The following is a 25076-nucleotide window of genomic DNA, read 5'->3' on the forward strand; positions in this document are numbered from 1 at the left end:
GAGGTAAGTAGCATACTCGAGTGGGGCTAGTCTTGGGGTGTCGCAGATCAGGTTGGCGAAGATGCGTTCTAATGGACAACCACTAGAGATAGCGGCGGAGATACAGTTGCAAATGATGCATGGTCCTCATCATTCTGCTAGCCATACTTTTGCTTGGGGCTTCAGGTTTGGGTTATTTGGGCCTGTTCTCTGGGATTTCAAGGAAGGTGTGTTGTCGTAACCTCATCCATCACTCAATGGGTATAAATGACAAGCATTTTTTTCAGCAATAATGGCTTCTATAAGCTTTCTGAGATGTTTATAGTTTTTATTTGTACCGCAAATGCGTGCCGACAAGTATGACCTAGATGATTGATTTTTTTTTTTAGAGCTAGAGCAAGGTCTTTTCTTGCTGAATTAGGGTTGATTAAATTGATGAAAATTTGGGAAACATATTTACAAGCTGTGGAGTAGTGCCACGTATAAAAGCAGGCCGGGGGATGAGCATATAAAAAACCGAATCCCTAACATACATGCCCAATTTTGTCTCCTACAGACCAAACCACGTCTGATTATACTCATTTATATGCGTGTAATTATATCTAAAACACTAGAAATAAGTCAATCCCCATGTCAATTAATATGTAATTAATCTTTTTTTACTATTTTGTAGAAAATAAGCGGAATTGTGTGGAAACGAGAGAAATTGGTGCAAAAATTGGAGCAAATTGGAGTTTCTGACAAAAGGACGAAATAGTCAATGCGGGTCAACCGTGATCAATGCCATCAAGGGAGCGGAATTCAATTGTCTCCGAGAGTATGTGTGGAATTACATGGCGACGAGAGAAGAAAGAAGACGGAGAAGATGAAGAAAGAAAAAAAAAAAAAAAAGGGAAAAAGTGAAAATAATAATAATAATAATAATTATAAAAAAATAATAATAAGTTTGCTGACGTCATGATGACGTCAGCATGGATGATCCCTTCTTCTTCTTCCCACGTGCAGCCATTTCCTTTCCATTCTTTTATTTTCCTTTTCATTTTCTTCCTTCCTCTCAGCCGCTGCCACGTGTCCCTATCTCTCATTTTCTTTCTTCTTGTACACGAACAGCCACACACACACGTTAATTAACCTAGGCCATATATATATACCCTTTTCTCTTTGCAACCACGGGGAACCAACAGCCGCACCAGACCACACCCAAAAACAGAGGCAGCCCTTTTGGGCTGCTCTTTCTCCTCCTTCTCCTCCATTTTTCCTCTTTAATTTCTTTCTATTTTATTTTAAGATTTGAAGAATTTACTCACACAAAGCTTCAAGGATCTATCAAAGGGCTCAACCTCTACAAGATTCAAGATTTGGGTAATTGTGGGAGTTATAATTCAAGAGTAGTCATGTTGGCTTTCTAGCTAATTGTGGCTATCATTGTTTTCTCCTACACTTCTCTTTTCTTTTCTCTTTGAATTTTGTAGTTTTGATTTCTATAATTATGGGTTGTGAGTAATTTTCTTGTTGGGTTTTAGGGTTGTGTCCCTAACCCAAATTTTGTGTAAAAGATGTTTAATTTTATGTAATGATGCAATTTTCATATGATGGATGTTTATATCTATTTTTATTGGGTTAAAATGCATGTCTAGGAGCCTAGTCAACTCTAGGGTGTGTATTTTGAGTATGTCTAGGATGGAGTTAGAGGCTTGACCCCCTCTAATTCCTAAGCTAGAAACCTTCAATTTCGTATTCGAGGGGTTATAAGCATGGTGATTTACACCCGTTGCGTGATTGCGCGGGCGGGTCGCTTAGTAGTCTAATTCCTCGATCTCTACGCCTCTTGATGTGAATTAGTGACCCTTGAACCGGCTCTAATTCATGCCAAGTGAGTCCCTACGGCCCTTGAACCGGAGTAGGAATACCATGAAAGGGAATTTCGGTCCTTGAGCCTTGAACCGCCTTGGATACGACTACCGCCAAAATAGGAAATATGCATCTACATTAGATTAGCTTCCGACACATGAGATTTGGTGAAGGAACCTCCCTAACACCCAACATTCTCATTTTTATTGTTTGCATTTCATTTTTATTTTTTATTGCTTTACATTTCATTATTATTTGTTAAGTTAAAATCAACCCCCAAACATTAAATTCTTCCACTCATTTGTGCATATCCACCACTAGGCTCTTAGTTTTGATTAGGCTTTGGTGAGAACTAAAGCCGAGCATTGCTCGGGCTTGGTGTCTTAGATTAACATTTTTATTTATTTTCGTTTTCTTTTCTTTGTTTGCTAAGTGTCTTTATTTCCGATTACCCAAGGATTGTGGGTTAGCCACTAATCCCCGTGGTACGATAAACTTTGGGCATAATATTTCCATATCTTGACAATGATACGTACGCTTGCGTAAATGTGCATTCAAGTCAATGTCTCTGGCGATCCCAGCCCAGCCGCCCAACCTCAACCTCATAGATCAGGACGACAAGATCCGCACTCCTGGTATGCTTTTGATTTTTTATTTTGGTTTATAAAATTCTCTTTTATTCTGAAAATATGAGCTTAGATTGTTAGAATATGATCATGTGATTAAGTGGCTTCACAATGAGTATGCTATGTGTGAGGAGATATACCATAACACTGGTACGTCAAGACACACTTGAACAAGGAAATTCACATATCCTGAAAGGGTACATGAATACTGATAATTATAATGAAAGGGTATAACTATTAATGAGTTACCCCTGTTCACTCAAGAGGTACAATGGCTGAGGTCTATAAATAGAACCTCAGCCCTTTGCATTGTCACTTCAATTTCAGTAATTTGATTTCCCTTGTTGTGTCTAGATTAAAGACACCATACCATTGTGATCAACAGTCTGACGACGCCAATCATAACGATCCTTTCCTATATTTTCCTACAGTGGCATCAGAGCAGTTCTAGTGATGCAAGGGAAATCAAATCGCAATTCATACAAATACAGTCCACAAAGACAGCATTCAAACAATTACGATTGGTTCAAAAGAGAATCAAACCTGAGAGGAAGAGTAAGTTTCAGACCTTGCAAGATTCATTCTTGTCGTCTGAATACTGAGTACAAAAATAGTTTGGGATCGCGCTACAACGACAACAACGGACCCAAACGTTTCAATCTTCCAGGCCCGCCGTGGTGTAATCGCCCGTACCAGGAACCCTGTTTCAACAAGAACCATTGCAAACAGGCATCCTTTCAACAGAAAGATGCGTCGTTCAAAAGAAAAGAAGAAACATTCAATCTGGGTCCGAAAGACAACCATTCGAAGCATTTGGGTTCGGATTCAACTTACCTCAAATCGTTTCGTCTGGACTCGACGCCAGTTTTTGACGAGAATCTTCGTATTCACCAGACCCAAAGGCCGACGGATCTATCATTGAATCAATACATCTCGCCTCGTCAATTCTATAGAACTCCAATCTACAAGAACGATGAGTCGAATTGGTCTCCCATTCGCCCATCAGAACCAGATTCATCGACACCAAGAAAGATACCAGAAGTGAAAACTCAAGACAATTTCACTTCTTTCTTCTATTATCAACCTGACCTTTCACGGAATTTGGGTGAGAATTTGGTTGAGGATCAAAACTTTGCTGGGTATTCGATTTGGGGAAATAAGTTGGGAATAAGTGGAGCAAGCGACGGACAGAAGTTTGACTGCACAAGGTTTAATTCATCTTGTGCTCAGTAAGTAATTTACAATTAAGTACACATATTATATATAATATAAGTAATATAAACGTACAGTAGATAAGTAATATATATATATATATATATATATATATTATATATTACTTATATATTAGACATATTCAAACGTACAGCATTACAAGTACAGTTGTACTACAATTGTATTATTGTGGTATTATTGTGGTTTTCATTATTAGAATTGTGAGTCATGGCCAGTAAATGTAAAGCAGAAAATACAAAGATAGAGAGGCTCAATAATATCAATCATCGCATGTGGAAAAGAAGAATCACCTATCTACTTACCCATGAGAAAACGTTATATACGTTAAAAACTGAGAGGCCTCCCGTCGCTTCTCGGAATTATATTAAATGGGAAGAAGATAATGCATTAGCTATTGCTACGATTCTCAATCATATGGAAGATGATTTGATTCCTCTCTATGAAGGATATGAGACCGCCAAAGAAATCGTGAATGTGTTGGATGAAAAATACGGGCCTAAATCTCAAACATACATTCAATTGTTGCTTGAGAAATATAACAACACTCGTATGAACGAAAATGATGATATGGTGGATCATATTACCAAAATGGAGGTATTAGCAAAGGATTTGTCTAATGCTGGTCATCCTATTCCTGATCAAATTCAAGTTTCTACACTTCTCAACAGTCTTCCCAAATCATGGGATCATGTGGTGACTTCTTTGACCTATGGTCAAAAAGAGTTGCCCATGAATAATTTGCCTGCTATGTTAGCAGTTGAAGAAGTGAGAATGAATAAGAGGAAAAAGGAAAATAATAGAGGCAACCTCCTAATAGCCATGGACTCACAAAAGCATAAACCGCAATATAACAATAATAATAAAAGGAAAAACCATAGTCTCCACAAGACCAGCAACAAGAAGAATTTCAAGTTCAAAAGCAAAAAATATGGGTGTTACTTCTGTGGGGAAATTGGTCACATTAGATCAAAATGTTCCAGACGTCAAAGGACCAATGACAAGCCTAAGGAATTAATTTTGACAGTCTCTGAAGCACTCATAGCAGAATGTGAAGAATAATGGTATGTCGACTCCGGAGCTACAAGACATGTTTGCAAGGACAAATCCTTTTTCATCAACATCAACGAAAAGGCACAAGGAGATCATCGTCTATACATGGGAAACAATACTTACATAGATGTTCTTGGAGAAGGAGATTGCAAGCTTCCGTGTAATGGCACAAATGTGATTCTCAAAAATGTCTTATATGCACCCACCATTAGAAGAAATCTTATTTCTGTTGCTATGCTTGAAAAGAAGGGTTTTGAAGTGAGATTCAAAAATGGTGTAGTCACTATTGGTAAGGAAGGTTGAATAGTACTCAAGGGTACTAGAATCGATGATATGTACACAATTATTATTATTAGTAATAAAAATATTTCTTCCGAGTATATTTTTGTCTCTACATCAAATACAACTTTATTATGGCATTTGAGATTAGGACACATAAACAAAAATAAATTGCTCAGAATGAGCAAAATTGGAATGTTACCTCAAGTAAATTTGAATGATTTTGAAATATGTGAATCATGTATCAAAGGAAAAATGTCTAGAAAATCATTTTCTAAACATTGGCAATCTTCTGATCTACTTGATGTTATACATTCGGATTTATGTGGACCTATGAGAACTAAGACTCATAGAGGAATGGAATACTTTATTACTTTCATCGATGATTATTCTCATTATGGGTATGTCTACTTCTTGAAACAAAAATCGGATGCCTTGGAAAAATTCAAGGAATTTAAGAAAGAAGTAGAAACTCAATTAGGAAGCCCCATAAAATCTCTTAATAGTGATAGAGGTGGTGAATATGAAGCCTTTGATGAATTCTGCAAAGAACATGGCATAAGACACAATTATACCATGCCATATACATCACAACAAAATGGCATTGCAGAAAGAAGAAATAGAACCCTAATGGAGATGACAAGATCAATGATGTCCCATGCAGACTTGCCTCTTCATTTTTGGGGGGAAGCACTATCCACTGCTTCATACATACTGAATAGAGTAAATACAAAGGCTAAACCATTAACACCATATGAATTATGGCATGGAAGAAAACCAGATTTGTCAAACTTAAAAGTTTGGGGTTGCAAGGCACATGTTTTGATTCCAAAACCACTTCGAGATAAGTTAAATTCTAAGACTTTGGAATGTAAATTCATTGGATATCCGGAAAATAGTATAGGTTATCGTTTTTATCACCAGGATAAAGGGTTGATAGAAAGCAGAGATGCTGTTTTTATAGAAACTACTGATGTGATTACACAAATTCAAGAATCTGATCTAGAAATGAATCAGGATGACTTTGATCATGACCAACTTGGTGATCATGCCATTGTTCATGATCAAGTGGGAGATATAGATATAGATATTGGTGATCATAACAATGACATGGATATAGATGATCAAAATAATATTGATGTTATGTCATTTGATCCTGATAGCAATGCACAAAACAGTGGGAGACGAAAAAGAAAAAGGGAACCATCTAAAAGATTGAAGGATCATTATGTTTTCAATCTTGAAGAGTTAGATGAATTAGTGGGAGACCCAAGAACATTTAAAGAAGCAATGGATGGATCTGATTCACAACAATGGCAAGAAGCCATGAATGAGGAAATAGATTCCATCAAGAAAAATGAAGTTTGGGACTAGTTGATCTACCTATTGGAAGGAAGCCCATTGGTTGCAAATGGATACTTCGGAAAAAGTTTAAAGCTGATGGTACTCTAGATAGATACAAAGCCCGTTTAGTGGCCAAAGGTTATACGCAAAAACCTGGCATAGATTTTGTCGATACATATTCTCCGGTTGCAAAGTTTCAATCTATTAGAATACTCATGGCAATTATTGCAAGAATGGATTTAGAACTCCACCAACTAGATGTCAAAACAGCTTTTCTTAATGGAGATTTAAAGGAAGACATCTATATGGTTCAACCGGAAGGATTTCATGTAAATAGACATGAAAACAAAGTCTATAAATTAAAGAAATCATTGTATGGACTTAAACAGTCATCTAGACAATGGTATTTAAAGTTCCACCAAGCTATCCTTGAGATAGGTTATCAAATAAACAGACTAGATCACTGTGTATATACTTGGAAGTGCCAAGACAAGTTTTGTCTCTTGTCTCTGTATGTAGATGATATCTTGCTTGCTGAAAATTGCATGGATATGATTACTAAAACAAAATCATATTTAGGTTCCAAGTTTGAGATGAAAGATATGGGAGAAGCTTCCTATGTCTTGGGAATAAAAATCACTAGAGATAGAAATTCCAAACTGCTCTACTTGGACCAAGAGAACTATTTGGATAAGATCTTTAAAAGATTCAATATGATAGAATGCAACCCAGTTAGTACACCCATTAGTAAGGGAACGATTCTTACAAAGGAGATGTGTCCTACACAAGAAGAAGAAATAAATTATATGAAAAATGTTCCATATGCTCAAGCTGTGGGTAGCTTGATGTATGCAATGACGAGTACTAGACCAGACATTTGTCATGCTGTTGGATTAGTTAGCAGATATCAATCTAATCCTGGCAAAGAACATTGGCAAGCCGTTAAAAGAATTATGAGATATCTGAAAGGCACTCAAGATATGAAACTTTGTTTTGGAATAAGTGATTTAAATTTGATTTGTTATAGTGATGCAGATTTTGCTGGAGACTTGAATGACAGAAAGTCTACGAGCGGTAACATCATTTTATTTGGTGGAGCGGCTGTTTCTTGGCTGAGTAAGAAACAGAAATGTGTTGCAAAATCAACTATGGAGGCAGAATATATTTCTTGTAGCACATTGGTAAGTACTGCAGTATGGGCCAAACGTTTCATAGATTATATGAATATAGATATACCTAAAAAGGCTGTTGATGTGTTTTGTGATAATAAGTCCGCCATCTACCTGATTAAAAGTGGAGCAAATAGTTCCAAAGGAAAACACATTGACGTAAAATATCATTATATACAAGTTATAGTTGAAAGAGGTGAAGTAAAGGTCGACTACATACCCTCTGAACAGATGGTGGCTGATCCTATGACCAAAGGGTTAACTCTGAAAAAATTCAGAGAGCATGTTTGTAAAAAGGGTTTAAAGTCATCTAGATGTGATCAAGCATGCTGGTAAGCATCATTGTAGTATTTTAGGGACGCCTAAAAGTGACAATTGATATGACTCTATCTGATTAAAATTGGTCGAAAATAAGATAGAGGGCACTAATCAAGAAACGAAATTATAACAAATCTTCTTGTCTGTAAAATCCACTTTGAGGCAACATGAATGAATTTGTATAATATTCGGGTTAGCGCGGATTTTTAAAGTCACTATTGATATTAGGTGTGGATGGCTAAAATTCCTAATATATGAGAATGGTGCCAACTTATTAAATGAGATAAGTTGTGGTCAGATGGAAAATGATTCAGAAGTGTGCACACGTGGTAAATGAAATCATTATCTGACATTAGGAAAGTCCCGGGTAATCAAATATATGATACTCAGAATGGATATCCAAAGTAAATTAGGATGGATAGTTTAAGGTGTTTGCGATGAAACAAGCAACACTTAGTAAAAACATCCAGAACCTAGAAGCCTTTAGAAACTTGAATCATCATGATCAAGTGGGAGATGTTAGAATATGATCATGTGATTAAGTGGCTTCACAATGAGTATGCTATGTGTGAGGAGATATACCATAACACTGGTACATCAAGACACACTTGAACAAGGAAATTCACGTATCCTGAAAGGGTACATGAATACTGATAATTATAATGAAAGGGTATAACTATTAATGAGTTACCCTTGTTCACTCAAGAGGTACAATGGCTGAGGTCTATAAATAGAACCTCAGCCCTTTGCATTGTCACTTCAATTTCAGTAATTTGATTTCCCTTGTTGTGTCTAGATTAAAGACACCATACCACTGTGATCAACAGTCTGACGACACCAATCATAACGATCCTTTCCTATATTTTCCTACATAGATATGGGGTTTAGAGTTTATGGCACGTTTACTTACTTGGAATGGAAAATAATCATGAATCGGAAACAAGTAGAATGGGAGAAGAAAGGAATCGGTATTGATTCCGGAGAATTATTCCTAAACCCATCTCCCCCTTCGTAATCGAATTCCTGAGTATTCAGGAATCGATTCTTGATAAGAAGGTGGGACCTACATCCATTCCGATTCCTTCATGTGTTAGTAAACGCATGAATTCTTTTACCCGGAATCATTCCGATTGCTTTATGTGTTAGTAAATGCAGGAATGTTTTTACCCCATAATCATTTCCTTTCATTCCAAGTAAGTAAACGTGCCCTTAGTGTTTATCCAGAATTTTGAATAGCTAATGTTCGAAAGGGGCTATCGTGCTGGAAATAGCGGACATTTGTGTTGTATAATTCTACATCTTAAGTGTCCTTACAATTGATGGCCTCTGTCGTAGAGGAAGAAGCTGATCATGGATTGCCAACACACACACACACAGATATATATATATATATAATCGGAGGAGACTAGACTTGTTGTTCTCTGCTCTAGTTTGATTAGGTTTCCTGTTCCTAGTTTGGTTGTGTTCCCTAGTCCAATTTGGCTTATGATTTCTACTTTACTACTTTTCATTATATATTCTCTTTGAATACCTCCAAGATCATGATCTTCTTAGTTTTGTCGTCGTCAATGGATCCACAAACAGGTACCGGCTCATAAGCCTCGAAGCTTGCTGGAATGTCTTTGACTCAACAATTTGACGACTTGTCGCTGGCTATGCCTCTCCCTCATGGTATGCTTTTGATCTTTGTTTTACAGTTTGTGGGGAATATTATTTGGAAATTGCTAAGCCTATATGCTTTTTGAGGGAAAGAAATCGTGCAAGAATTTAATTTTATACCTTAATCAATTTCAGTTCCTTTGGATTTTGAAATATTTGCTTTTTGACTTGTAGTATTGTAACATTTGTTTGATTTGAAAATATTCTTAAGGATTATACTGAGAGATCAAGTTTGTTTGTAGAAAATTATAGGAAATCGGTTATTAACTCCACCATTACTAAGCTTGAACTTGAACTCTTGAACTAGTGGCTTTCAGTTTTGCAGTTTTTGAATAAGATTCTAAAAAGTAAAAGGGCCTCTTCTTTGCTAATATGTTTTTCTAGCTTTACCTGTTATTTTAGGAATTACAGAGATTGGTTGCCAGAGTTTTTGTGTTGTTTTTCTTTGTACTTCATACATGTATCTAAATTGTTGTTTTACTAATATCTTGTAGAACAAGGAGAAGAATTAGCAAAGGAAGAAGAAGAAGAAGAAGAAGAAGAAGAAGAAGAAGAAGGAGAACAAGAGGATGAAGACGAGGAAGAAGAATTTGACGTTTGTGATGTTTGCTTGAAGGACAAGGAACACTGGACATTTGATTGCCCGTACCTGGATCGCATCCTGATCCCGGAGATGACAACTGTTGGCAGTGGCTATGCAATAGTTTGTAGAGGATGTCATGTATTGGGTGGCCATTCTAATAGGGACTGGGTAGGACGTGCCATTATGAAGTCTTGTAGTATTTGTGAGGAACCAGCTTCTCACTGGACTTACGAATGCCCAGACAACCCTGACCCTCGAAGGTATGACAAATCGAATAACCGTAAGGTGTTGATGCAAGAGATCTATAGTGTCGCATGAGTACTCCTTTTCATTAGTCAGCTCTAGGATAAACCATGTTATCCCATTATCCCTTGCATAAGAATTTTATCCGGTGTTTGAGAACGCAGTACTATTTTGTCCCCTGTTATGAAATCGCCTGTCTGGACATTGTTGTTATTTGCGTCTTGCTATCTGTATTCTCTTCTATTGTTGCTTTTATTGGGGTTTTTTTTTTTCTCTCTACGTGCTCTCTCTCTCTCTCTCTCCCCCCCCCCCCCCCCCCCCCCCACCCTCTTTTCTTCTTTTCTCTCCCACTCCCCTTTTTAAGAAGTTGCGTGATCTCTCTTATTGTTCTTTTCGATCAAAATCTGGTTGAACTAGTTTTTTCCTTTTGTTCTAGTAGTTCGTATTCTTTTTTTTTTTTTTCTGGAATAATTATGGGGTTATTGGTATTGTAGAAGAGTTGCTCCAATTGCACGGCAAAATTGTAGCCTAAAAGTTGAATACTTTGTCATTTTTAGTGCGATGATCTGACTTCAAGTCTCTTGCTCACCTAGAACCGAAAACCCACCAAGAACCATCACATCCTCCATCGTGATCGTCGTTTCGCCCCAATCAAACACGAATGTATTAGTCTCCGAGCACCAAAACTCTGCCAAAACCAGCACCAAATCCTTTCTAAACTTGGTCTCATACTTCAAGCTCATTATAGCATCGCAAATCCCAGCCTGGTTCCAAATAGCACAGTACTTTCCGGTTAGCCCATCAATCCACTCCTCCCAGATGGGGCCTCTTGCAACCTGGGAAGACAACCGTGGGCGGCCATTGTTAAAGACTGTGAGGCAAGACGTTAGACAACAATGGAGTATTTGTGGGTCCCACTACTTTGCTGAATTCGGAAGTATTTGTGGGTCCCACTGCTTTGCCGAATTAGGAGCACTGGGTTTGAGAAACTTTGTGACGCTTCTGAATTGTCTTTTGAAAACACGAGTTTCTCTTCTCGTTCCTCTTATATGCGATGAGAATGTGACGTTTCTGGTCTCTTTGCCATGGTTAGGGAGAAGAGAATACTTAGAAGATTTTCAAACTATTGCCAACCTAGATTTTTTATTAGAGAAGAAAAGGGATTAGGTTAATGGTATTTATGTGATCAAATTATATCTAAGGGATTCGAAAAACATGACTCTCGAAAGAGAGCTCTCTCATCTGCCTCCTCTCTATGCTGGCTGAGGATGTGTACTTTCGATCTGGAAGGATGGCTTTGCCTCCTCCTATGATCCAAACTGTGGTGGTGAAGAGGGCCACTTCTTCGAAACCTGCCTAAATTTCTCTCTCAAGCTTCTGATGGCGGGAGTGATGGTGATTTAGCGTTTGCCCGGCTCTACATAGATGTGCTCATGGGTGAAGCGAATGGCGGCACTTGGTGTCTGCAACCATTCTGGGCTGTAATGTCTGGATCGCTTTGGAGAGCTGAGGGATCTGATCGGATATGGAATTTGGATTGCAAGAGGCTGGGTTTTCCGTTTGATGGTGGCACTCTCTGGCATGGCTGGGTTCAGTTGTTTCTTTTGGAGGACAACGGGATCGATGGTGCTCTCGATTCTCCTTCGCCGACAGAGGTGGATGACGGGCTGGAATTGGACTTCGAGTATGGTGGTGGGGTTCGTTATCTTCTCCTAGAATGGGATCCATTTCTGTCTGGGTTTCTTGTTGGTATGGATGATGGTCTCCAGGAGGGTGCTATCAGTGATGGTGGTAGTGCAGTTGTAAAACTTCGGCAATTGGTGTATGGCGGCGGCGGCTTGACTGTAGTCTCATCTAGGGTTTTCCCTAGGTGTTTTGGTTGGGCCTGGTATTGGGCTGCTAGGGTTCTGTTTTGGGCCGGACCAGTTGTTTTGTCTTTAATTTTTAATTTAGTTTTGGGCCTTCATTCTTTTGTGAATGATGAACCTATTTTTTTCTTGCATTGAGCGGGAGAGATCGCAAAGAAAAGAGAGACCTCGTTATCAATTTATTTTCTTTGGGGCTCTACTTTTCTTTGTTTTGGGCTTAATCCTAAAAGGTGGGTGTGCTAGGAGATTACTAGTTTGTTTGCTCTTTTATTATGGGTGGCTTTGTAGTAGTTTCTACGGAACGGTTCTTTCTGTCGGCCCCAAAGGGGTGGATCGTTTTTGTACTGCTTGCTGAATTATATAATGGGATGACCTCTTTTACTAAAAAAAAAGGTTAATGATATTTATCATTTTACCGGAGTGACTTTCCATATTTTCAATATTATCTCATTTGCTTATTATTTTTCTAAATAGTGCTACTAAATAACCCAACAAATTTCTCAGTATACCGAGATGTAAAATTAATCTTTAATTTTCCAATTTTACTCTTGTTTTGAATCCCTAATTGAAAAACTCATATCCAATAGCCCCACTTCCCCATTCCACTTGAGAATGTGGAGTATGTTCATACTACCCCATTGAAGGACTAAAATATCTTCGATATCCTTGAAATTTTCCTTTTTTTTTACAAGTACCAATATAAATTTTAACATATTTATGATATTTTACTTTTAGTATTTAATTGATCATACAACTTTTATTCAAAATTCATTTTGATAAAATTTTCATCGATATTCGATATTTTCTTGATATTTCCATCGAAATATTTTTGTTTTTGAACAATCGATATTTCCATGACTTTCAATATTTTGGTCATTTCCCATCTCTAACTATGTTCTCCATAAAGAAGCATTTGCCAAGACTAAACTGCTTGTAATCGTCCACTCCTATGCATATACGTATAAAAACCTAATGAAATTAAAGGCCCATCTCCATAAAATGAAAAACCAAGTGGCCGAGAGGTTTGGGAGCAAAAGAGAAGACAAAATATACAAAATATAATCAGGGCATATATGGAGGAGTGGTGACTGTGGCCGGAGTGGGGGAGGGCTGCAGACGGCCATCACAGTGAAGTTAGGGAGGAGTGCGTTATTGGTTACAAATTGTATAATAAGGACAAAGCTAGAAAATAACAAACAATTTATAAAATCTGGGTAATACTTAAATATTTGGTGGGTTCTTGAGACTATCCCATCTCCAACTATGTTCTCCCTTTTCTAAATGAATACTAGTCTTGCCACAATTTTTTTTTTTTGAACGGGTCTTGCCACATACTTTTTAATTACAGTGGTCCTATTCAGAATTTCCAATTTAATAGGGATACACTTTTTGGAATCGAAAACAGACAAGTCACACTAAACCAAACTGAGTTAAAAATTTATTAAAACCATTATGCATAATCTTTAATAGTAAACATTTCTGGATTGAATTAGGATTATTGGCATCCTCGCAATGCTTGGATGATGTGGCATTGTATCAGCGTTTCATTTATTTTTGTATAGCACTTAACTAGTTACATCATCATGCAGCTCCCAATTAGCAAGATTCTTTCTTAACTTTCGATTCACTAAAACCCTCTCTCTCTCTCTCTCGAGTTCCTTTCCTGTCCAGCGGTAAGCCCTTGCGCCGTCGTCGGACGGGCCTTAGTTTCCACTGTGTGGGTTGCGGTAGTAGTTGGTGCAAAGTGGGAGTTTGAGATCATAGTAGTCATCAGGCTTGGTTTCCCCCTCGACGGCTTCAGCGGTGGACTAGCTCGGTGTCGCGGGATTGGAGGGTTGGCGGTGACATGCTCGTGGTGACGTGTTGTAGTGCCGATCGGAGGTTGGCCGGTGGTGGCGTGTTCTTGGGGCATGGCGTTGTGCCACTCAGATCAATCCATTCTGGGTTGAAACTCATGGATCCGCCCTGGGATTGGGTTCGTTTGATTGGGGAGGCGCTTCTTCATGGCTCGTCAGAATGGCAGTAGGTTCAAGTCGGCGGTCCGGCGAATGCGGTGGGGTGGTGTAGGGAGTCGTCGGGCGACGGAGGCTGTGGCGGTGTGAGGCTTGGCTGGCTTCCTGGGGTTGTCCTCTCTCTTGGGTCAAAGCGTTGGGCCAGGAATGGGCTTTTTGGTTACTCTTGTTTCTGTTTTCTTTTAGGGTTTGGTTTTTTTGTTTTTTTATTTTGGTTTTTGTTTTGTTGGTAATTAGCCACGACCAAGGTTTGGTTTGTGGTATTAGTTGTCATTCCAGTTGTGTTAGGTTTTAGCTGTTGGGTCGTATGTACTACAGGATGTGGTAGAGACAATCTTCGCTTCGGCCTTCCAGTGGGTCGTTCCTATCTGGTTTTGGGTCAGCTAAAAAGTCTGGTTGTGCCATAGACGAGCATTATTGACCTTCTAGTGGGTTGTGCCTATATGGGTTTGGGTTGGAGCAATGGCGATTTGGAGCATTTGTGGGTTGACAATATGGTGGCGACGATGTTGGTTTTAATTTAGTCCCAGGTCTGAATGTTTGGTAATTTTTTTGGTCGGGTTTAAGTCACAATGAGTGTTGGCTTGGTCGATCAAAAGCTGGTCAGGTGGACTCTGGGTGATGCGTTAGTGTTGACACAAGTGAGTTGCTCTTGCGTTTGTTGTCTTTGTTATATAGTTGTAGTGCATGTCTAGAGTCGGGGTCTTCTTGGCAACTTGAGTCAGTCATTTTAGAGTTCCAGTGTGAAGTCTAGTGGCCATTTCTTTCTAAGAGATATTGCCTAAAACTCGTTGTAAGCAGTTCATTATTAATGAAGTTCTTCTTGATAAAAAAAAATATATATATATTTACATCATCACTAACACAACAAGAACATCTTTTAGTGCAAAAGAAGATTACTTTGATATGTAGTAACAAATAAAAATTGCTATTAGCACTTGGTAGAAAATGAATAGTTGCATCTTCAACAACACTAGGAATATTTTTCATTCCTAAAAAAAGATTGTTAGTGACAATCAGTAGCAACTAGATATTGCTATTGATGTGCTAAGACATATTTTCTCAAAATTCTGTTGTTAACACACTACCACAAATATAGCCTATGGATACCATTTTTTCTCCACTTTTGCAGGAATGGTGGCAGCACTCCACAATTGTTTCCAATACTTGTGTTTGTTAATATTAAATAGGTTAATGGCCCAAAAATGAGAATGTATTGGTGTGCTTTGAAAGTCACCATTATACATTATTATACATACATCTGAAGCTGAAAGCCCTGTTGTTGATTTTAGTGAACAGTAAACGGACGCTTTTGCCCTTTTTTTTTGTTCTGAATTACAGTTTGCCATTGCTTTTTTCATTCTGGTTGGTTTGGTTGGTTTCCACGTGGCTCTGATTGCTTGCTCCACGTAGAGAGAGATCAAGAAGGATCGAGACTGAGAGAAATCCACCATAAAGTGAAGTGAGCATCTCAATAAAAAAACAAATTCACATTTATTTGTGACTTTCAATAACAAACAATCCACAAAATCGTACTCCATAAAAGATTGAGTTTATATTGCATAAATGGAATTCATCATTTATAATTACTATGCAGCATGTATATAATTATGTCAGGAGTTGAGTTTACTGTCAATATATATCATATACAAGCTAAATTAGAACACAATTACCTTAAATTTTGTGTATGTCAGGAGTTGAGTTTACTGTCAATATATATCGTATACAAGCTAAATTAGAACACAATTACCTTAAATTTTGTGTCAACTTCTCCATGAGACGGTGACTGAAGATTCGATGGATGGCGACCTTAACTCACAAGAATAATCACAGATGTTAAAGCCCAAGATGTGCAATTGAAATGATTTGATTCCCAAATTTCTCAGAGATAAAGATAGAGAGATCTATCTCTTTAGCTGAAGCGAACATGTAAAAGAACGATTCCAATTTAATAATAGCTTAACAAATCGTTATAATTCAAAAATAATAACAATCGAACTAGCTAGGATTCTGAAATTCTAATTAATCAATCAATCTCTCTCTCTCTCTCTCTCTGTGAATGACCAGTATGCCAATATCACAAATGTTAAAGCCCAAAATGTGCAATTGAAATGATTCAATTCCCAAATTTCAGAGATAAAGATAGAGAGATCTATCTGTTTAGTTGAAGCGAAGATGTAAAAGAACGATTCCAATCGAATAATAGCTTAACAAATCGTTATGATTCAAAAATAATTACAATTGGTGCTCGTTAGAATACATATTTTCTGTAGAGACTCTCGTTATGATCTCGGGCTGTTCTCTTCATGCTTATTGTAATCTGGGGTTTAGGTATCATGTCCCCCCCCATGTATTCTGAGGTTTCATTAATGGTCAAGGCTTGAGGGCAGCCGTACTGACCCTATTTAAAAAAATAATAATAATAATTACAATTGAAATAGGATTCTGAAATTCTAATTACTCTCTCTCTCTCTCTCTCTGTGAATGACACTATGCCAATAATAGTTTCAGACGACATGCTTCCAACAACTATAGAATTTTTAACTGTCGTCTGATACTTTGGGACAACAACAAAAATTATTCTATTTGTCCTAATTTTCGGAATCAGATAACAATTGTTACATTGCTGTTGTGCAATTATAAATCAGACAATGGTTGTTTTTCTGATGTTGTTTAAATCAATCCATTCACAACAGTTATTACATTGATGTTGTCTAAGATTGATTAACACAATCTGGCCCTGAAAAAAAAAAAAAAAAAAAAAAAAAAAAACGGCGCCCCAGGGTTTGTCGATCACAGAGAGGTTCGGCGTATCTGGTGGAATTCGATGGACCTCAAGCCTGCTGATGTCTTGGACCTCGTAAGACGTGAATCTCATCAAATCTGGTTAGATCAAGGTAGGATAGTTTGGCTTTGGGTAACTACTTTGTTATGGAAGATATATTTGGTTTCGACGACAGTGCCAGATTCGCCAACTTTGCTCGTTGTTTGAGAAAAACATCTCAATCAAGTGCAGTGTGGCGGTTGCACTACTGATCGGAGGGTAGTTGTGTTAAGGAGGTATCGGGGAGGCAAGTAGCATACTCGAGGTTCCACAAATCGTGTTGGCGAAGATGCATTTGAATGGATAGCCACTGGAGATAGCGGCAGTGATACTGTTGCAAATGATTCTTGGTCCTCATCATTTTGCTTTTGGTTGGACTTGGGCTTGGAGCTTCGAGTTTGGGTTATTTGGGCATGTTCTCTCGGATTTCAAGAAGGGTGTTTTGCCACCACATCTATCACTCAGTGGTTTTTTTTTTTGGTAAATGACAAGCACTTTTTCGTAGTAATGGCTTCCATAAGCTTTCTGAGATGTTTATAGTCTTGATTTATACAACAAATGCGTGCTGGCAAGTGAGAACTAGATGATTGATTTTTCTTTAGAGAGCGAGGTTTTTTCTTGCTGAATTAGGTTTGATCAAAAGCGGGCACCCGTTTAGACCATAATGAATGGTATTTTCTTCGATAGGTTTCTCCAGATTTTCTTGCAGGATTTTTTGTTTAAGCGTATGTAGAGTCTACCTTATTTCAGAAGTTAATTTTAATGCTATCAATAATTTTATTCCAAAAAAAAAAAAAAAATCCGGCCCTCGAAAAGATTTTCAATCTTAAATTTAAAATATCACACATAAGTGTGTGAATAGAATTATGATTAATTTCAGTTTACCCCCCTGAGGTTTGGGGGTGTCATCATTTCACCCCCTATACTTTCAATTTTGAATTTTTACCCCCTAAACTTTCCAATTTCATTCAGCGGTGTCCAATTTCTACTATTCCGTCCAAATTGGACGTTAAGTTTGACTTTTGAGGGCTAAAATGGTCATTTCAACATAAAAAAATTTTTAAAAAAATTCTGTTTTTTAGTTTTTTTTTTTCTGTTTCTTTTTTTTTTTTTTTTAATTTTTTTTTTCGTTTCTTCGTTTTATTTATTTTATTTTGTCTTCAACCTATACACCACAAGTTATAATAGGTTTATAAAAACAAAAAAATACTCTAGGTAGTTGAAAGCCGCTAGTTGGTCTATGATATTTGTGACATATCTCCAATAAAGTGAAGAATTTAGGATATATCCCTAATAAAGTGAAAAAATATCTGTAAAAAATAATTTTACACTTTATCTGTAAATAAATATCTGTAAAAAATGATTTTACACAAATATTTATTCACTTTATTGGGGATATACAGATAAAGTGTAAAATCATTTTTTACATATATTTCTTCACTTTATTGGGGATATATCATAAAATTCTTCAATTTATTGGAGATATATCACAAATATCATAGACAAAAAATGATTTTACACCGATATTTCTTCACTTTATTGGGGATATACAGATATTTATTTACAGATAAAGTGTAAAATTATTTTTTACAAATATTTCTTCACTTTATTGGGGATATATCCTAAAATTCTTTACTTTATCAGAGATATATCACAAATATCGTAGACCAGCAAGCGGCTTTCAACCACCTAGAGTATTTTTTTGTTTTTATAAACCTATTATAACTTGTGGTGTATAGGTTGAAGACAAAATAATAATAATAAAAAGTATAAAAAAAAAAGAAAAAAACAACTAAAAAACAGAAATTTATTTTTATTTTTTAATTTTTTTTAATTTTTTATGTTGAAATGACCATTTTAGCCCTCAAAAGTCAAACTTAACGTCCAATTTAGACGGAATAGTAGAAATTGGACACGGCTTATTGAAATTGGAAAGTTTAGGGGGTAAAAATTCAAAATTGAAAGTACATGGGGTGAAATGATGACACCCCCAAACCTCAGGGGAGTAAACTGAAATTAATCCATAGAATTACTTATCTAAAAGAAGTGGTTAGTCATGCATATTATTAATTATTTATTTTTATTTCCTTGCTATTTATAATTTGATATTTTTAGTCTTAATCGAGAAATTGATAAATTAAAATATTCTCTAACATTTAAGATGGATGTCTGCTCACTTAAGGGACCGTGAGGAATAAGTGATTCTGACGGTTAAAAACAGGTGCGCAGTTTTAAGTTGTTATAATTTTAGCTTTTTAATTCATTACGTGTGGTTGAGATGCATTTGTCCCTCGTAGTTTTAAGAGATTGTCGAGCAAGCCTGATTTAAGGAGTATTTACGTAAAAAAGAACAATCTCTCATGTAGAAAAATAGTATAAATTCAAGAAAATTTGTGAAATATATTAACAAGCAGTGGAGTAATGCCATGTATAAAAGCTGGTCAGTGGATCAGCATATAAAAAAACGAATCCCATGGTAGTTGAGTCCAATATTGTGGCTTTAAGTGTCCTTATAATTGATAACTGCTGCCTTAGAGGAAGAAGCCTGTTAGTATATGAACTTGTATGTTGGCATTCCCTTTGTACAATACTAGAGAGTTCTAGCTTAAGAGAGTGTGTGAAAAGAATGATCTTAATAATTGGAATTAAAGTTCAAGGCATGTAACGCAAGACAAGATCCTACTGATTCGTATGGAAGTTTGTGGTAAGGTTCATTCATTACATTGTGCATGGTTGAGTTCCAGGATTGTTAGCTATGCTTCAATCCTAAGGTCGTCTGTTTAGTATTCCCTCTGTGTACGTTGTCTATGTGGCATGTGTTAAGGGAAAGTCATCAAGTTTTTATTTCAGTTTATAAGTCACTGATTTAATCGTTCTCTGATTAAAGCATGTATCTATTTTATCTAGGATAAAAATCGTTTTGTTATCTTTTAGGAAATTAGATTCCTATTAGATATCAATCTTCTTTAATTAGTCATTATCACACCCTAATTGTTTTAGGGGGAGTCTGCTCTTGGTGCATATATAGGTTTGCATTAGGTTTCATGTGCGCTAGCTTTTGCATAATTAAAAAGGGTTCTTATTGGTTCCAAAAGGCAAAGCGGGTTTTTGCTCATTAATTCATTTGTTCCATGTCTAAGTGAATTAGTGAGTCAAGAATTCATACATCATCCATATCATTCTTATGTCTTGGAAGTCCTACGAGTTCAGTTAGGTTTCAAGCACAATCAAGATTTGAAGATTGACGAGTTGAGACGTGTGAAGCACAACTAAGGGCAGTAAGCAAATTAAGGTGAAGTAGTTCAACCGGCTAGAATGCGTATAGCTAGAGGTAACCGAGTCCAGAGTTATCCGAGAGGTTGTAAGTCTACTTTGTAATTTGACTAACTATCACATAGTGTGTGCTTGAGCACTTGGCCTTCGAGAGTTAAGGCCACGCAGTTGTTTACCTCACTTTGAGGATTTTTACTGCGCAAACATCTCCTGTGTTTTTGTTTGGTTCTTATCTGTGTGTTTGCTTGATACGTTGATTTCTGCTTGTTCAATTTCTCATTGTCTTGGGATAGCAATCTTATTACAATCCTTGAGATTAGTTTCGGTTTTGTACGAACATCCTAGAGTATTGCCTATTCACCCCCCCTCTAGGTCATTCTAGTACTTTCAAAGCCGATTAACACAATTTGTACCTGAAAAAAGCAGCACCCTAGGGTTTGTCGATCACAGAGAGGTTCAACGCCTCTGATGCGATTCAGTGATCCTCTAGCCTAGTTATGGTGCTTGCATGCATCGCCGGTGGATTGGTGGACCTGGTAAGACGCGAATCGTGTTAAATATGGTTTAATCGAGGTAGGATAGTCCGGCTTTGGGTGACTGCTTTGTTAGGGAAGATATATTTGGTTTCGCCGACAGTGCCAGTGTCGCCAGCTTTACTCGTGGTTCGAGAAGAAGATCTCTATCAGGTGCAGTGTGGTTTAGTTGTGCCGATCGAGACGGTGTCGGGGAGGTAGGTATCATACTCGAGTGAGGCTAGTCTCTGGGTGCCGCAGATCGGATTGGCGAACATGCATTCTAATGGACAACCACTGGAGATAGCGGCGGTGATACTGTTGCAAATGATGCATGGTCCTCATAATTCTGCTAGCCATGTTTTTTCTTTTTCTTTGCTTAGGCTTGGGCTTAGGACTTCATGTTTGGGTTATTTGGGCCTGTTATCGGAGATTTCAAGGAGGGTGTTTTGCCACCCTCATCTATCAATCAATGGGTTTTTTCTTTTTTCTTTTTTGGGTAAATGATAAGCATTTTTTAGTAGTAATTGCTTCTACAAGCTTTCTGAGATGTTTGTAGCTTTTAATTGTACAACAAATGCGTGCTGGCAAGTGAGCACTAGATGATTGATTTTTCTTTAGAGAGTGAGGATTTTTCTTGTTGAATTAGGGTTGATTAAAAGCGAGCATCCCTTGAGATCATAATGAATAGTATTGGTTTAGATACATTTATCCGGATTTTCTTTTAAGATTTATTGTTTAAGCGTATGTCAACTCTAGCTTATTCCGACTATTGATTCTAACGATATCAATTATTTTCTTCCGATAAAAACAATTATCCAATGTTAGAGGAAAAACACATTATGTGCCTTCGATCTAGCCTACTCGCTAGCGCGGTGTCCACTCTAATATGAAGGAACAAAGAACCAAAAGGAAGAAGAAAACGCGAAGAAGAAGGAAAAGAAAGAAAAGAGCGCGGGCCAGAGACAAAAGAAAAGAAAAAAAGGGGGATGCGGCCCACTTGTTGGCAGAAAAAAAAAAAAAAAAAACGCACGCTTGCATCAACATGCTTACGCATTAGGATCGTTTTATTTTCTCGAAACTAAGTATGTTCTCTTTTATTTATTTAATTTCATACTCCGGTAAATTGTGGAATCAGCATGCCTTGTGAATTTTACATAATTATGTTTAAGCATGTTTTAATTATCCTATTGTTTATATTTTATTTTGAGCATGCCATATATTTTTTGTTACATATTATTTATGAAATTTTGAGCATGTTTTGTTTTATTTACACTTATATAATTTTTCCTGTGCGTGCCTTAATTTATATTATAATTGTTACTACCTTCTACAATTGTTCCTGTGCATGCCTTTATATGCTATGTTTTATTCATTATTAAACTTGCTATGGTTATTCCTTATTTAGAATGCTACATATAAATGGCGTTTTGTCATGATAATGAAAATTCATGCGCATTATAAATACATACTTACCCTGATAAAGCATTTTCACATAGCATCGAAAAATGTGACCATTACGAATCTTGGCATTGAAGTCTAATTCATATTCTTGAAAAATAATTCACGTGGATGTCTTTATGACTGCGCAATTTATATCTTCTTTCCTGTTTATGTAGATGGCTGATCCAACTTGACTAGAATTTGACATTTTGGACTCAGAAGGACTTGAGTACTATCATTGGATTTCTGATGTGGAAACCACTTTTGTGGTAAAAGACTACACTGCAACCATTACCGACCCCAAAAATGATGCACCGTCTAATAAGGTGAAAGCAAGTGCCTTAATGTTTCTAAGGCGACATATTGATCCTAGCCTATGCTGGGAGTACCTTCAGTTGAAGACACCCAAAGAACCGTGGGATGACCTTAAGGGACGTTTTGGGAACATTCATGACACTTTGCTCCCAGAACTGACCGTTCAGTGGAATGAAATCCACTTGCTTGACTACAAAAGGGTCAATGACTTCAACAAGGACATGTTCCGCCTAAATGCATGTCTCAATTTATGTGGAAGGGAACTCACAAAAAATGATATGATCGAGAAGACTTTCTATATTTCCTACTTCAACACTTATACTAGCGAACTAGTATAGGCTGGAGTATAACAACAAAAGAATCACAACCTTCAATAAGCTGATCAACCTGCTGCAAGTGGCTGAGAGGCATAATGAGGTTCTTTTGAGCAACAATGCCAGGCTTATTGGGATAAATTCACAAGGCTAATTATGGCAAAGTGAAAGGTGGAAAGAACCCTAATGCAAAGGGGGTTGGACATGTTGATCCCTACCCACGTGGTAACAATGCACCACGTGGAAAGGGACATGGGGGTCGTGGTATGGGCCGTGGAGGCCCTCCCAATGTATGGAGCAGAGATGGTAGTGTTGGCCCTAGTGGTCAAGGAAACAAGGTGCAAAAGGCACCTAAAAACCCTTCAGTTAAAAAGGAAGGAGTTGGCAATGAACCATGCTATATGTGTGGAGTTATTAGGCATTGGTACAAAAACTGCCAAGCAAGCAACAGAGTAGCAGCCACTTACAAGAGGTATAGGGAGTCTAAAGAACAAGATGCTCACTATATGGAAGAAGAAGGCCATAACCCAGACATCACTACACCAAAAACGTTAACACAACACTTTTTGCACAAAAAAAAAAAAGTGTTGTGTGATGAAGAAAAGTGAATCACACAACATGTTTACTAAACTTGCGTTGTATAAGGTGGTTAAAATTCTGAAGTTTTTGTTTAGAATGTCATTGCACAACTGTTACAAGAATAATATGTTGTGTGAATAAATAAAAAAATAGCAGCAGATTTCCCTCCTAGATCGACCCAAATTTGGCTCCAAATTGGTACTTCATTGTACAACAGAATAGTTATATCTGTTGTATGAGTGTAGTTTGCAAATTTTCATACAACAGTTTTTGTTTTTATGTTGTATGATCAAGGAAGATATATTAGATGTTTTGATGCGTCTCCATTCCCCTGCTCCCAAACTGAATTTTGCTTACACAAAGAGGGAATTTTCCCTCCTTGCTGCCATAACTCAAATTTAATGTGTGCGGAATCAGACAACATAACTTCATTATGTGTTGTCTGATACATGAACACAAAATAAAAATAGCCCAGCAGCCGGTGCGTTTGACAACTTAATTGGCTAAGGCTAATGACTTTTGTCTCCCACTTCATTTTTTTCCAACACCCAGACGGCCAGACAGAACACCATCAAAGCACAATTTCTTTTCATCTATCTTCTTCTCTCCCCGAAAGACAAGTACCTTGATCTTCATTTACAACCAACCTCCGTGTCTGACTCCACTGAAACCTACATCCCTGATCCCTAATCATCAACCCCTCAACTCCCGACCCCAAAATTTCTTCAACCGTCGAAACCCTAACTCGCTCTCTCCAACTTATTCGCGACCCCCCTCATACTCCACTGCACTCCTACACAATTCTTGCCTCTAAAAAGAACCAAAGAAGTAGTTAGTGAGAAGAGGAGGATGAATGAGAGGAAGTAGTTAGGATTCCCCACCTCTCTCTTCTATCTTCTTTCTTTCCAAGCTCCACTCCCCCAATTTCTCCCCCAACTCCAAACCCTATTTCCCCCTATGCTGCCTCTATTTTCTACCGCGACTTGTCTCGGACGAGCCAATTTTCTACCTATTTTCTCCCCCAACACTTGCCTCTATTTGCTTCTCCTTACCACTACTTGAGAATGAGATTGTGGCCCAGAATTTGTTGTTACTCCTCCTTTCACTTTTACTCCTGTGGAGAAAATCTTTCAGAAAGACCCATCTTTTCGAGTTTCTTCCAGGTGAGGATGATCTTGAAGACGAAGCCGTAACCGAAGGAGTAGTCTCCAAGCTCCCAACTTCTTCCTCCTCACCATTCTCCGATTTCTTCTTCTTCTTCCCCAAATCACCCTCCTTCAGATCTTTCGCAAAGCAACAGTCATTATTACCAAAAGGCATGTTTCTCATCGGAGACATGGATCTCGTTCTCCGCCGCAGAGACTTGTCCCTCATCCTCATATCTCTGCCTCTCAACGGCCCGAACTCGAATAGATCATCTCCATCTTCCTCGTTGACAGCTTGCAACGGTGCCTGGGGCTTTTCCAGGTGGGTGGAGAGCTTCATGGGCCAGATCTTTCCATTCAAGAACAGCTCATCTGCCGAGCTCATCGGCCCGGTCGCAGTAGATCCATTCGACCCAAATCGAGCTGAGAACTCGAACTCCGACGCCGCCGTATCAAA

The 25076-nt window shown here is 37.7% G+C and overlaps 1 protein-coding gene across 1 annotated transcript; it reads right to left on the bottom strand.

Annotated features, from left to right (window-relative positions):
• Positions 1–24479: 24479 nt before the first annotated feature.
• Positions 24480–24959, bottom strand: LOC112203665. Its single transcript, XM_024344593.2, has one exon. It carries the CDS (start codon positions 24957–24959, stop codon positions 24480–24482), a length of 480 nt encoding a protein of 159 aa, XP_024200361.2.
• Positions 24960–25076: the final 117 nt, after the last annotated feature.

This window comes from Rosa chinensis, chromosome 5 (genome assembly GCF_002994745.2).
Source record: "Rosa chinensis cultivar Old Blush chromosome 5, RchiOBHm-V2, whole genome shotgun sequence".
Classification (NCBI taxonomy): domain Eukaryota; kingdom Viridiplantae; phylum Streptophyta; class Magnoliopsida; order Rosales; family Rosaceae; genus Rosa; species Rosa chinensis.

Excerpts from the sequence above, each read along its gene's own strand:
- LOC112203665 (XM_024344593.2), bottom strand. The coding sequence starts at position 24,959 with ATGAAGCTCTCCACCCACCTGGAAAAGCCCCAGGCACCGTTGCAAGCT.